The sequence below is a fragment of the Astatotilapia calliptera genome, chromosome 15 (genome assembly GCF_964374335.1).
Source record: "Astatotilapia calliptera chromosome 15, fAstCal68.1, whole genome shotgun sequence".
Taxonomy (NCBI): domain Eukaryota; kingdom Metazoa; phylum Chordata; class Actinopteri; order Cichliformes; family Cichlidae; genus Astatotilapia; species Astatotilapia calliptera.
This window is the reverse complement of record NC_137436.1, coordinates 40,746,907-40,761,850: the sequence shown is the minus strand read 5'-3', so window position 1 is coordinate 40,761,850 and position 14,944 is coordinate 40,746,907. Positions and strand designations below refer to the sequence as shown.

At 40.0% G+C, this 14,944-nt stretch overlaps 1 protein-coding gene across 2 annotated transcripts; it reads right to left on the bottom strand.

The window, feature by feature from the left end:
- Positions 1–1,213: 1,213 nt before the first annotated feature.
- Positions 1,214–14,933, bottom strand: sid1 (secreted immunoglobulin domain 1). 2 transcript variants are annotated; one of them, XM_080289763.1, is made up of 5 exons: positions 13,908–14,933; positions 5,488–5,588; positions 5,245–5,301; positions 5,007–5,158; positions 1,214–1,798 (listed from the first exon to the last, which is right to left on the bottom strand). In XM_080289763.1, the coding sequence occupies exons 3-5, from the start codon at positions 5,277–5,279 to the stop codon at positions 1,485–1,487; spliced, it is 501 nt and encodes a 166-aa protein (XP_080145889.1). In that variant the 5' UTR covers positions 5,280–5,301; positions 5,488–5,588; positions 13,908–14,933; the 3' UTR covers positions 1,214–1,484. The 2 variants fall into 2 exon arrangements, with proteins under 2 accessions (XP_080145889.1, XP_075266465.2); XM_075410350.2 differs by lacking the exons at positions 1,214–1,798; positions 5,007–5,158; positions 5,245–5,301; positions 5,488–5,588 and adding exons at positions 7,676–8,613; positions 9,286–9,356.
- Between the last annotated feature and the right edge of the window lie 11 nt (positions 14,934–14,944).

Below are 14,944 nucleotides of genomic sequence, written 5' to 3'. Positions count from 1 at the left end.
CATTATCTGTTGGTTAGAGAAAAATCTACAGAAATGCAAACATGCCTTTGAGTATATCCACGTTTATACTCTGTCAGTGAACTTTCCTGACCAGGTTCTGTTGTTTGACCTGACCAGTGTGTTGACCAGTTAGCTCACGGGCTTCGGGGTGAAAGGTCAAAGGTTTCGTTTCGAGAGTTTCTGTTCACTTTTCTTCATATTTATAGAAAGATAATATAAAACAATTCTTGCATTCACATTTCCAACAATGATTAGGACAAAATGCATCAGAGAGCACGGTGACGTTTTCAACATCACAGAATCGATTGCTTTGATTTTTTGTTACAACTTTTTAGTACAGACTACATGTGAAGTCATCCAGTGTTAAAATGTACAGTTTCCCATGCTAAGGGCACACTGAGGACTTGGTAAGCAACCAGAGAATGCAAGTGGAAGTCGTGCCCTTTCTCCTTTGAACCATGAAAACCACAGGGAGAGAGGTGGGGTACAACCTGGACAGGTTAACACAGACAACCATTCACACTCACCCCCATGAGCAATTTAGAGCCAATTAACCTACCCTCACTAATTGCATGGGACCACACAGACACGGGGGAACACGCAAACTCCACACATAAAAGTTCTGGCTACACAGTGGAATCAAACTTGAGACCTTCTTGCTGTGATGCAACAACCACTGTTCCATCATGCTGCGGCTAAATAACACACTAAATATGACTATGAAACATGAAATATGTGCTTCAGGTTACCGTGTGTCTTTCTGTATAAAAGCCTGGATTTGTTACCGATTAACCCATCCATCCATCCAGTCACTGCCGCGCATCCTTTTCAGCGTCACGGGGGGCGCTGGAGCCTATCCCAGCTGTCATAGGGCGAGGGGCGGGGTGCACACTGGACAGGTCGCCAGTCTGTCACAGGGACACAGAGACAGACAACCATTCGCACTCACATTCACAGCTATGGGCAATTTAGATTTTTCAGTGAACCTTTCCCCACAAAGTGGATGTCTTTGGACGGTGGGAGGAAGCCGGAGTACCCGGAGGGAACCCACGCAAACACGGGGAGAACATGCAAACTCCACACAGAAAGACCCCGGCCTGATGGTGGAATTGAACCCAGGCAACAGTGCTAACCACTGTGCCACTGTGCTGCCCATTAATTAAATTCAAACAGAAGATATCAGCCTGACCATCATGTCCAGTAAGAATACCAGTTTAAGGTTTCTTTGGATTCATTTAATTATTTGCTGTGATTTCCTCTCTACACCTTCATAGCAGAGAATCTGAGAAACAGCAATTGTAATAATACAATTTTACCATCAGTTTTATTGTTTCATGAATTATTCCTCATAATTATGTTTGTTTGTTTTACCTTATATAAACGTTCCCATCAGAAAAATACTGAGTTTAAGTAATATGAGCTCAAATCGTGATCAAGGACGCCTAAATGTCATTCCAGGAATTGAACCTGTGGCCTCCAAGCCATTACTCAGCCTCTGAGCAGAGTTTCTGTCTGTACATTTTCCCTCCTTGCGTTGTTCCACACCAGTATGAAGATGTGAGCCTCCAGTCTGCCGTTGACACCTCCCTCACTGAGGTGGCGCTGTAGCCCCGCTTTGACTTCTTCCATGGCCGCTCAGGGCGTACTGATGTCAGCACCATATCATTCAGGCCCCACAGGATGTGCTGCTGAGGAGAGGTTAGTCCAGTCAGAAGGCAGACCAGGAGGGGAGCAGATCGTGGATGCTGAGAGAGCCGCACGGACGACAACAACTGAATAGACGGCGTGTTGGAGGAACCTGGAAACAAAGAACATTGTAGTATTTTTTTCCATGTTAACAGAAGAAAATGGCAGAACTGTATGGATGTGTTTAATATTTTAGATGAATTTCCAAACTTCCATTATTAGGTAAAATGCACTGAAACAACAACACAAACATCAGATCCCAGACAGGCGCCTTTGTACTGCTTACTGTGATTTCTACAGTGCCATGAAAAAGTATCTGCCCCCTTCCTGAGTTTTAATGGGGTTTTCTTTTTTGCATAGTTACATGTGTCAGACCCTCAAACTTCCCTTATTAGATAAAGAAGGGGAAGTGGTAGCTACTCAACTGAAAAAGTTCAACAATGTTGTCTCAGGGATTAATGTTAAAACATCTTTTAAGGTCAAAGCTGCATAAATTTTAAGATTATCCAAGTCAAAGCAAAATAGTTTTAAAATGATTATTTCCATCTATGAAGGGTGGAAAAAGCGGATGATCTGATATCCGAGTGTCGGTGTTGTTCCCACATCATCATAATAAATGTTGTTCCAGGTTCAACATTGCAAGTGACCAATCACATTGTTGTGATGTCCCCCTTTTGTGTCTTTGAAAAATACCGCCTTAAAAAAAAGTCAATTTCACTTGCGAGAAGAGAAACCGCTTCTGTCCGCCGATCCAGGAACTTGAATTCTTTGCATTTCAGGATACTTTCCTTTCATAAACAGTAAGCATTATACATATTGTCCTTACAGAGGCGCTTTCTCTTCTCGCAAGTGAAGTAGATTTTTTTAAGGCGTTTGTTCAGCAGAAGGTGAGTGGTCACTTGCAATGTTGAACCTGGAACAAAATTATTTATGATGACGAGGGAACAACACCAACACGAGGATATCAGATCGTCCGGAAAAAGCTCTCCTGGACCGCTGTAAATGGGGGGGTTTCCAGTCTCATCTCAAATTTTCCAATAAAAACATCAACACCTGTAAGACTTTTGGGAAAGTGTTCAGTGGACTCTCGAGACAAAAGTCGAACTTTTGGGAAGGTTTGTATTCTGTTATATCTGGGGTAAAACTACCACAGCATTTCATACAAAGAAAATCCTATGAAGACTCAAACGCGGGGGTGATGTCTCGGGGCTGCTTTGTGATGGTCTTGGGCTTTTTTGCTGCCTCAGGGCAATTTTCTTTCCTGGACATACCCGTAAGTTCTGCTCTCTACCAGAAATTCCTGAAGGAGAATCTCTGGTCATCAGTTTGTGAACTGAAGCTCACGCAGACTTGGGTTATGCAGCCGGATCCAAAACTCACCGCAAAGTCCAACCCCTGAATCTGTGGCTCCAAAGAGAACCAAAATGAAGTTTTGAAGTGGCCAAAATCTGGACGTAAATCAGACTGAGATGTTTTGAAGTGACCTTAAACAGGCTGTGCATGCTGGAAAACCTCAATTGTGGCTGAATTAAAGTATTTCTACAAGTAAGAGTGAGCAAAATCCTTCACAACACCTTAAACGATGGCACAAGCAGTTATTAAGTTTAGGGGGAAATTTCTTTTCACACAGTGGCAGGTAGGTTTGGATAACTCTTTCCCCTTATTCAATGAAATCATCATCTAAAAACTGCATTTTATATTTGCTCTGGTTATCTTTGTCTTCTATTAAAAGTTGTTTGATGATCTGAAATATTTAACAAGCCATTCGTGGCATTGTATTCTTAGTTTTTCAGTTCTAAAGTCCAGAGAGGCCTGGACTCAACATAGGGGAGACCGGGGATAGTTGTAACATGGGTCAGTTGTAACACTTCCAATTTCTCCAATCAGGGCTAAGTTTCAAATGATGTGACTCATCCTGTGCATGCCCAACTCAGTTCTGCTATCACATGTGAAAAATCAGCACATTTTGTCAAACACAGACAATTTAACACGAAAAAAAGTAATTTGTATGCCAAAAAGTAAGTTTTTCTACTTTATTTCAATTTCTAATAGCATTATCTGCTTTGCAGTTAAACTCATCAAACTTAAATTATGTTATTTGTATGTCTATGGGGATATATTCTGTGTAGGTCTTTAGTGCTAATGTTTTAGCCGTTGGCTGTAATGTAAGCTAGTTCATGGCTATAGGAGTCTGGGTCAGTTGTAACAGCAACAGTCTGGGTTAGTTGTAACAATAATGCAGATGTTACCACACTATTACTTTAACTTATATTAAACAAGTTGGGGCAACGACATCAGCAGAGAGAGGTTCACTGGTCACCTTTGTATATGTGGTTAATGCCATTGGCAACACAATTCCTCCACTGTTTGTGTTCCCACACATACATTATGCAGACCACTGTGTCAGAGATGGACCAGTAGGAAGTACTGGTAGTGGAAATAAATCAGGATGGGTGCAAGAAACAGATTTCCTCATCTTTCTGAAGCAAACCACACCAAGGTAAGCCAGGATAAAAAGTAATGGAATTGTGATGCTGGTGAACAACTACATTTTTTCAGCTTCATTGTTATGTTCAAAATTGGTGCAAGAGTTGTAGGTTATAATGCCCACTGAGCCAATGAGGCCAAACTCAAGGAAGACCAACCAAAATTAATGAAATATTCAGTTGCAGAAAATTTTATAATTTGTCTTTTTTGGGGGGTTGGAATATGTTCAAAGTTAGATTTCTGCATTCTGTCACACACACACACACACACACACACACACACACACACACACACACACACACACACACACACACACACACACACACACACACACACAGCTACATAAATGGCTCTAAGTGCATTCATGTGTTGAATAAACAAAGATTACATGTTAATATTTTGTCAGTACCCTTATTTCATTGTGTTACATTTCACCCCAGGATGTGTTACAACTAACCCAGACTATGGGGTTAATTGTAACATTTCACTCTTTGTGTTTGAGGCCATACCATGCAATGGGTAATTGTGCTGCAGAGAAAATAGCTGCACTATTTAATAGCAGACTTTGCATTACATTTTGAATCCACTACCTTAAAAGAGCTTCAATTTACAGACAGAAATGTCAAAAATGTTACAACTATCCCCGGTCTCCCCTACAGATAATTAAACCCCTGACATACTGGTCTAAAGGGAAAAACAAAGAAACAAAGACGATCTTTCATCTTGTTTTATGTTTCCATGTTTTTGTTAGTTTCTAAAGAGAAGCTCTCAAAATCCAAACAGAATACGAACACAGTGCTGACCGTGGTGCAGTTTGTCTAGTGGAGCTGTACCTGTTGACTTGTTTTGATGGTTGAGAAGGTCATCATCAGCATCAAAGTCAGCCACTTCTTCATCAACATGCACCACCAGCCGGGTCCCAGGGCCAAAAACCATCGAAAAAGAGAAAGTCTGTCTGGTGGGAACTGAGCAAACAGTGCAGCAGCTGCAGCAGCAGCAAACCACCATTACTAACAGTGGAACAAACGTGAGTGTTAAAGGAACAGTTCACTATTCTGTGCAGCATCTTACCTTATGAGGATGATGAAAGTCACTGCAGTTTCCATGACGATTCCACTAAAGATTTAGCTGAAGAGAGAAAAATCCTGGTAAACAAAGATTAAAGTAAAAAGCCTACACCACTCATAATGCTGTTGAATAATACCTGTGCATCTTTCAGATTAAAGTCTGGTACTCCAAGAACATTTCTAAATCATATCGTTTTCCTTAAATACTGATATTAATTTCTCAGCTGCCTCGACCTTAGATATTTACCTTTGATAAGTGTGTCCCCGTGGTTCCTGCTGTCACTCTGATGCCCACAGATCTCCTGTGTCGTATCATCTCTCATCAGTGAAATCAGGAAACTTCAGGGTCTGGAAAATAGAAACATGAGAAACTGCTGGAGCAGAACAACAACAGTCTCCAGAGGAGAGAAACTGCTCTTGGATCACATCGACCGTTGGTTTAGTCAGTTGGTGAAGGACAGAAAAACAGGAAATTTTCAGTTTTTTCTTAATTCAACTGTTGGACCCTAAATAAGATCCCAGTGAAACCGTCAGTTTGCATGTTCACAAACACTGTTTTTATGATTTATTAGCTGAACATTTCCCATAAAGATACACTGTAACACAACATCTAATCTAATCTAATCTAATATAATCTAATCTAATCTAATCTAATCTAATCTAATCTAATCTAATATAATATAATATAATATAATATAATATAGTTCAAGTTACATATGATCTTTGTTACATTTAAATAAAATGTAACTGATGCAAGAGATTACTGACAGTTTAAGGAGACTGGCAATAAATACAGCGCTGATTGTAACTATGGCAATTACGTTTTTGATTATAATTTTCTTGAGATGCTTGATGTTGAATGTTTATTTCCTATTTCAAGTAAAAGAGTTGATGAGTATTTTTAAAATATTTCACATAAAACATACTAAAATTACTTTGGGGACTTTAAGGACAAAAACTTTCAGAGCAAATAAAACTAAAAGACTACGTGTGATTAAACATTTCATTTAACATTTCACTTGATTTTTGTTTTACAGCACAAACACAAAAAACACCAGAAGTATAACAGCTCTGCATCAGACACATTTGTAATTTTATTACCATCTTGTACTGAGTTTTTAAAATGGTGTAAGATTGTCTTGAAAGAAATTTTCATGTTATAGCAGCTTACAGGAAAATACGTCTTTAAAGGGCGCATCCACTTAGAAATATGATTTTGATGCATACTTCACTTCATGACATCTGCGCAGATGTTGTTCGTCTGCTTGCTTGAACACCTGCAGCTTTTATGACATCACAGCTATTTTTCAGTCACTTGGGTTCGAGCTTTAAATGTGAAACGTTTAGGTTAAAGAAGAAATAAATCTCAAGTTAAGCTGGCCTACATGCCCCCATGGCACAGAGGCAGGCTGTCCTTAATTCAAGGACAATAGAAGGGTGAAAAGTAAGTTGTAGCAATGAATCTTTAAGTCATGCTTTATCTGTATTTTCAATTTTAATAATGTAAAATATATATGGTTAGATATTTAATGATATGAGGTGCGTCAGATTTTGACAAGCTCTAGAGGTTTCTGCTTACTAATGAGAAGTTTTTTACTTTAATAACTAATAACTCTTTTTTTTAAACTATTCTTCATTAGGTCAAAAAATGTTGTTACATGTGTTTCCCTGTGCATATTATTAATATAAAAGAGATTATAAAAAACTTTCAGATAACCTCGACATTCATGGTATAAATTTAGGAGTGGCAGAGAAGTACATGAAGGTTGTGCAGAGGCAGCGCTGAGGTGTGCAGTAAGAGTGACAGAAGGCTTTGACTTTACACCAAGGCTCAACTCTGAGCTGCTTCTTGTTTGCAGTGGTGATGATGAACAGGTTGACAGATGAGGTCAGACAACAGTCTCTGTGAACTATATGTTTGCAGATGATACTGTGATCTGTAACAACAGCAAAGAGCAGGTAGAAGAAAGCCTGTAAGTAAAAGGAATGAAATGTCCTGGTATTACAGCACACATCTGTGAATGAGAAAAAGGTATAACAGTGAAGCTGCACAGAGCACAGGTGGTGAAGGTGGATGAGTTTAAGTACCTGGGGTCAGCCATCCAAAGCAGCAGTCAATTCACAGGAGAGGTGAAGAGGAACGTGCAGACAGGGTGGAGTGTGACAGAAGGACAATAGCAGGAGTGAAAGGGAACGTTCATATCCACCAAATCAAAACACACACACACACACACACACACACACACACACAACTAAATTATGCTGAAAACACAGTAGACACCAACAAAACCACATCACTGCTGTCAGAGCACATTCACCGACCAAACACAGCCTGGCTAACTGCTGCAGCTGTGCAATGGTTTCTCAGGGGAAATGGGTGGCAGAGGAGTTCAGGGAAGAGACAGGACACAACAACAGGCACACAAGGCTGAAACTATGTTTGGATCAACAGTTTTTATTATGGAAGGTATCAACAGGAAGCAAGCATTCTTGCTGGGTGAACAAGTGTGTTTCCTGTATTTGGCAAAGACAGAATCAAAGAAAAGATAGCGTACTGCAATGTACAAGAAAGGCAGTTTTTATTTATGCATTTTTAGCTTTGCTGATGCTATAATCTAGCAATAAATCTGCCAGCAGAAATGGTGGGGAAAGAAAAAGTAGTGCCACAAAGCAAATACCTTTACAGCAACAGCTTCATTTGGCCGGACTGTGAGAGCGCATGGATATTGAAAAAGCACAGCCTTTAAATCACTCTTAATTCAAACACAAGTTAATTAAAAATCTCAGAAACTTGGCCGTTGTACATGTAAGCTCACTGTTTTCAGTCACTGCACAAAAAAAGCACATTTATTAAACTGTGAGATGGGGTGCAGATATTCTTCTGCGTATGATGTTCAAAGATGAGGCTTAAAAATGAGGGGAACTGAAGAAGAGCAGAGAAACAGTCGGAACAAGCAGCCAAGTAAAGCCGATCCTCACTCCTGACATTATTTCCTTCTGCGGCTCCGTGGCCTTGGTTCCTTCTTCCGGTCATCTCCCCGGCTGATTCCACAGTAATAAACCGCCGAGTCGCTCTGCTTGGAGCCTTGCACCACCAGTGAGCCATCGGCCGCTATAGAGACTTTACTGCGGGGAACACCGTTGCCGTATTTCAGTTTGAGTCTATCCATAGACCTGAAGGAGACAAGGAGCTGTGGTCCCTGTCCTGGTGCTTTCCTGTACCAGCTGAGGGTGGTGGGCGCGGTCGGGGCAGTGGTGGTGGTGAGCATGGTGAAATTGGAGGTGTCCAGCAGAGGGCACTGCAGGGTGGCATTCTCTCCAAGCCTCACCTGGATGGTCGATGAGGGATCGACAGCTGCGTGGTTCTGTAAACCTTTACATGAACAACATCAAAGCGTTTGATATTCCTCACATACTGAAATGTTGTGTACAGTAATATGAACACGTAAAAAAAGCTTGTAGTGGAAAATCAAAACCTACAAAGTGAGTGTTAAAAATAAAAAATTAACATGGGAAAAAATGTTATAACATGTCATAAAATCAGAAATGTTTGGGTCCAGATTTGTTGAATAAATGTTAAAGAAGAAAATAGCTTAAAAATTAAAGTATGTTAAAAAAAATCTCAAAATATTACCATTATGATCAAAAACTTTAACCTTTTGGAAACGTATTAAAAAATGTGCCTGTTTTCTTTGCATTCAACTTTAAACAACATCAGCGTTTAGTTTGTTTGACCAAGATTTAAAACAGAGGAAAACCTTCTAAATTAATTTTTAATGAATGTTTATTCAATCAAACCTGTAAGTCTGTAAGCCAATAAACATTTTCTCTTTTGCACTCTAATCTCTTAATCCTGCACACAGGAAGCTTCATTTTGAACAGATTTTCACCATAAAATCCTTTTAAATTGGCCTAAAGTGGCGAACCGAGCTTCAGCCTGTCGACAGCGTCTTCGTTAAACATCCAGTTTTAAAGTCGGTGAGTCAGTGAAGTGTGAATTTGAATTCATTAATTGACGACAGAAAAGACAGAAAGTAGAACTCACCACTGAGAGCGAGCAGGATCACCCGGACCAGCAGAGACTCCATCATCAACTGACTGAGGAAGCTGCTGCTGCTGTGAAACCAGCAGAGTGTTTCAAAACAAGACTAACGGATAACAACACATGGCTCAGTATGTGAACGCTGGATGTTTTTCCCTCATGTGAGACCTTTAGTTCTCATGTATGTAAATGTGGTAACACTTCATTCGTATGTTAGCTACATTTAAAAAAAATGCTGAAAATTTCAAGATATTTCAAAGAAGGTTTTGTACTAATCAGAAGAGACATACTTTTAACATTTAACATAGTTAGGTCCAGATATATTTGGACACTGACACAAGTTTGTTTTTTTACCTGTCGACTGAAACATATAATGGACATGGACATAACTCTCAGCCTTCGTTTGGGGCTATCCACATTTCAGTTCGATGCAGGGTTTAGGAGTTTCAGCTCCCTAACATGTGCTACCATCTTTTTAAAGGCGCCGAAAGTAATTAGACAACTGACTCAAAGAATATTTCATGGGCAGCTGTGAGGAATTCCTTTGTTATGTCATTATCAATTGAGCAGATAAAAGGCTTGAAAGAGTTGATTTGAGGTGTTGTGTTTGCATTTGGAAGATTATGCGGTGAACCGATAACAGTCAAAGGAGCTCTCCATGGGTGAAACAAGCCAATCTTAAGCTGCAAAAACAGAAAAAAGCCCATCCGAGGTATTGCTACAATATTAAAGGTGATAAAAACACTAAGCTTTGGTTCAGTCAAACCCCAACCCATTTGACCTTAGAACTGAAGAAGCTTCTCGGATGAGAGGTGAAAAGTCCAGACGCTTTTCTTTGCAAGCTCCTTTGACTACAATGACCTGGATGACTGAGAACCTTCACAGACATGACAGCATATATTGCTCTGCACACCTTTCAGCACTGATCATGCTTATCTAGACGTGCAAGCTGCCAGTTCCATATGCACTAATGCAGCGGTCTCCAACCTTTTTTGCGCCACGGACCGGTTTATGCCCGACAATATTTTCACAGACCGGTGTCCCAAAGTAGGTATCCCCGACATAATTTGTTTCCCCTGTGCTGGGAGTATGCAGGAAGTACTGATGTTTTCATTTTGTGAAAAAGTGAAAAATTAGTATCGTTACGTTACCATTCAGTTTGAAGGTTACAACAGAAAATTATATATTTATTGCTCACGAGGTATCAGATGGGATTATTTTAATAAACCATTAACATTTTGGCTGATAAATATTTTTATTCTCCTGTAACTTCACTATATAAAGAGCTAAATCCTCCAAAGTTTCAGGAGTAATGCGTGTTTGTGAACAAAAAATCAACAATGTGGGACCCTGTTTGTCCGTGATTTACACAGGGGGAACAAATTGTGGCAGGACCAGCCTGATATTATTTGTATCCCACTATAACTTCGTTGTATAAAGAGCTAACATCTCAAAAATGTCAGGAGTAGTTGGTCATTATAAGAAGTGTTTGTAAACGAAAAATCAACAATGTGGGATACTGTTTGTCCGTGATTTGGACAGTCCAGCGTGTGCTCCCTACGCAGGGGAAACAAATTCTGTCGGGGATACCTAGTTTGGCACAACACCTGTACCGGTCCGAAGCCCGGGGGTTGGGGACCGCTGCACTAATGCACCCCTATACCAACAAAGATACGGGCTGTGGACTGAGTGCTGATAACAAGCCATATGGTCTCTTTCTCTGACCTTTACCTCGATGGATGCAGCATGCATGTTTTACAAACAGAATTACAAATCTCGATTCTTCTGACCATAGAACAGGTTTCTACTTCCCCACATTTTAAACGAGCTTTGGCCCAGAGAGGAAGGACGCATTTCTGGTAACAAATGGCTTCTTCTTTCCATGATAGAACTTTAACCTGCATTTATCGATGGCATGGTGAACTGTGTTCACAAACAATGAAGTGTTCTGGAGCCCATTCAGTCATTTTCACCACAGAATCATGCCTGTTTTTATTGCAGTGCCAGCTGAAGGCCCAGAAACTGAACGAATACACAGATCACTATTGATGGTCACAATTTTTTTAAAATATAATTTTAACAGAATTTTGTTAAATGACCACAGTGTATAAAATAATACCATGAATAATTATTGAACTCTTGTCTGTGTTGGGAGTTTGAAGGTGTAGAGTATGTGATCTTCCAGCAGGTGGTGCTGTAAAATCATCACTGCTTCGGAATCAGTCCGAGGTATGAAATCATGAGATGATGAAGCCTCAAAGGGCACACAGGGACTGGAGACTGTCACAAGCCAAAAACAACTTGTTTCAAATCTGAGCTTGTGCAAGGGGTTGCACAAATCTCTCCTCACAAAGCGACAGTACTTCACTCACTGTCTGACATGCTGGATTCTTATGCGTTCTGTTAAACTGAACCACATTATCTCATTAGTGATGTCTTAGTGTCAGCAGTAACACAACGCTGAACAAAACAATTAGAAACAGAAATGAAAACTTTGGTTGTTTTTGGACAACACAATCAGCTGCAGAGCACAGCACTGCTTTTATTGGTAAGCTGGAATATGAAGCCACTAACACACAGCCAGCAGGAAGTGTGACAACATGACACTGTTTTAGTTTACCTGAGTCACCCACACATTCACACACACATTCATCCAAGCACACGCTCACACTCCTGGTGGATTGGGGGCATTTCAGGGTTCAGCAACATTCAAGGTTGCTTTGGCAGACAGGGAGAGCTCGGGATTGATGAGTAGATTAGCTGCTCTTCCTCTTAAGCCTCTGTTTTTGGTATATCTGCTGCTAACATCAGCACCACTGTTCCTGGTTTGAATTAGCTCACTTTGCTGAGACTGCTTTTGCACTAAACTTTAAACGTGTTCATTTGTGCTGTAAAGTTTTGTATTTTAAAATCAGAGTCAGTGGAGATTGATTCACTTTTGACACCAACACCAAGCGGCCATCGGAGCGACTGTGGATGTGTGGCACTGATCGGCTCATCTCGTTTCCAGGAAAGGGAGGAAAACAACCTGAACCTTATTAGAAACTACATGTTAAAATGCATTTAGATTTCAAAGAAGGTTTTAAAGAAGTTTAAAATTGTAGGTTTGAGTTGATGCGACCATGTCTCTGACCGCCACGTTTCTATCATTGGTTAATACTGCTGCACCATCAATAAATAACAAATACAAGGCACTTGATTCATAAGACAAAATTCACATTTAGATTATCCCAGAGTGACGGAGTACAACACCGTGTATCCAGTACTCTCATCATATGGAACTAGAGGGTTGTATTTTTACTCAGTTGTATATAGTATTTGTATTTGTATTCTATTCTTATCTTATTGTATATTTATTTTATTTTATTCTACTGTATATAGTATTTTATTTTATTTTATTCTGTACAGCTGTGTACTGTATTTATTCTTATTGTATTCTAATTTTTGCCTCATAACTTTTGCACTGTCCACTTCCTGCTGTGACAAAACAAATTTCCCACGTGTGGGACTAATAAAGGTTATCTTATCTTATCTTATCTTAATTTAATTTAAAAAATACAATCATGGACATATTATTTCCGGTCTTGGCTTAGTATTGCCATGCTGTGTGAGAGTGCGGTTAACCCCTGACCTCATCTGAATGCACAGCACTTCCTCTGTTTGGACAGTAGAAAGGAGGGTCAGAGGTCAGCTGGCTGTCTGCCTTCAAGCCAAAAACATCAGATCTGAGAACAGAGGAGTGTTTTCTTTCTCTGTTCTCATGTTTTCTCTGCATTATTGGGTCTTTACCTAACAACACGAAGCCCCTCGAGGAGACCGATGTTGTGATTGGTCCTATATAAATAAAAAGAATTGAATCGGTTCACAAATCTTTATATGGTGGCAAGAAAGTGATGCTGATTAAACATTTCCTGTTGGCTTTTGCTGCAGCTTTTGAAGGTTTGAAGAATTCAGATAGTTTTGTGTTTGCAGGTGGTTCATATTTTAAGGTATACACACCATTTGGCTAAAGTGATAGCTACTCTGTTTCTTAGTTTAAACGGTGATTTTGAAAACCTGCATTCAGGATGGCAAAATGAGAAAAACATACGGTAATTTTAATGAATGATTTATTGCTTTAATCAAGAAAAATAATCAGTTTCAGCTTCTCCAAAGTGAAAGGTTGGTGCTCTCAACTGTTCTGCATCCTTGTATATTTAATATTTTTGGAGCCCTAAATGAACTAAACCTGTGAATGTAAATATCTTTTTCATGGCACTAACATATAATTAACTAGTGTAACTGAATTGTAGCTATCGAAGCATGCAGAGGTCCACAGCATTGTTAAACTTGACTTCCTTTGAGTCTCGATTTCTATAAAAGAAGTTAAAACTGGACTGTAGCTCTGATGTGACTAAATGAGTCGCAGCTCTCGTTTGAAAACTAATTCTAATGGGACAGTCGATTGGTGTGAATTGTAGAGAAACATATTTTATATTTTTCAGTCGGTTTTCTCTTTTTAACTGAAGGATACACAAACACCTGCAGAATAATAACAATGGGATTATTTTTCAGTATGAAAATGTGCATGTTAAACTAAAGCATCCTGTATAATGAATATAATTAAAGGATTGAAACAAACCAACCTGGTTGAAAATGAGCTGAAATTGTGCAGCAACCGATTTTGTGTACAGCTGTCGCTCCTCATAGATGCACTCAACCACCCAGCACTATGGCAGCTGTGCTGATGAACAGGCATATTTATCATTGACAATGATGGCAGAAAGCCACTGTTTCCTGCTCACTGTTTTTCTCTGCTATTTATGGACTTGGCCCAGGACACCTTCACTACACTAACTGTTTATCTGTCAGAGCAGTTAGCAAACACAGAACTAAAGGCAGAGGTCAGTGCATTATTGTTTGGACAGGAAAATGAATGTTATTTCCAGTTAGATTTGAAAAAAGAAGCATTTTTATTTAAGCTGTAATGCATTTTGATTCTAAAATCTCTTTAAAGCTCTCCCATCAGCAACAATAGTTTGGTGTTTTCCAGCTGTGAGCAGCTGGTCCATTTACCAGAAGTGAGTGTTGTTTGGTCTTAAGGCTCTTTGCTTTCAGTAAGTCTCCCTGTTTCATCTATTCTGCAGACGCTGCCCGTAAACCTGCTGAGAAGTATTATCCACTGGCTTCTTTATGAAAACAACTTGCATGTGTTTGGCTCCATCCCTGAAAACTCTGTCCTGACGGGGTGGGGTAGGTGGGTGTTGTTAAAGGAGTGGCTAACCCTAGGTGATTCAGGGACATGGAGCCACAGCTGGACCAGGGTCCCTTAAAGCTCCTGGTAGGAGTTACAGATGTTTAAAAAGATGTTTGGCTAAACCACAGAGACTGTTGCCCCTGAGCCAATCACAGCGAAGGTAGACATGGTGGGCATTGGGGGCTGTGGTCTTGTGAATCAGAGGGTGGGGCTTGTGGGATCTACGTGCCAGCAGCTGGCATGAAAACATGAATGCGGCTGTAAAGTAGGTTTTCTTTCTGATGCTGCGTTTCTTTGTCTTTCTTTTCTCTGTTTCTCTTTTCTGAGTTTCATTTCTCTGCCTGGAGCATATTTGCAGTTTGAGTTCATCCAAGATCATCACTGGCAAGCTGGGAAATAGAAACAGAAAGCTTCAGTGTTCGACAC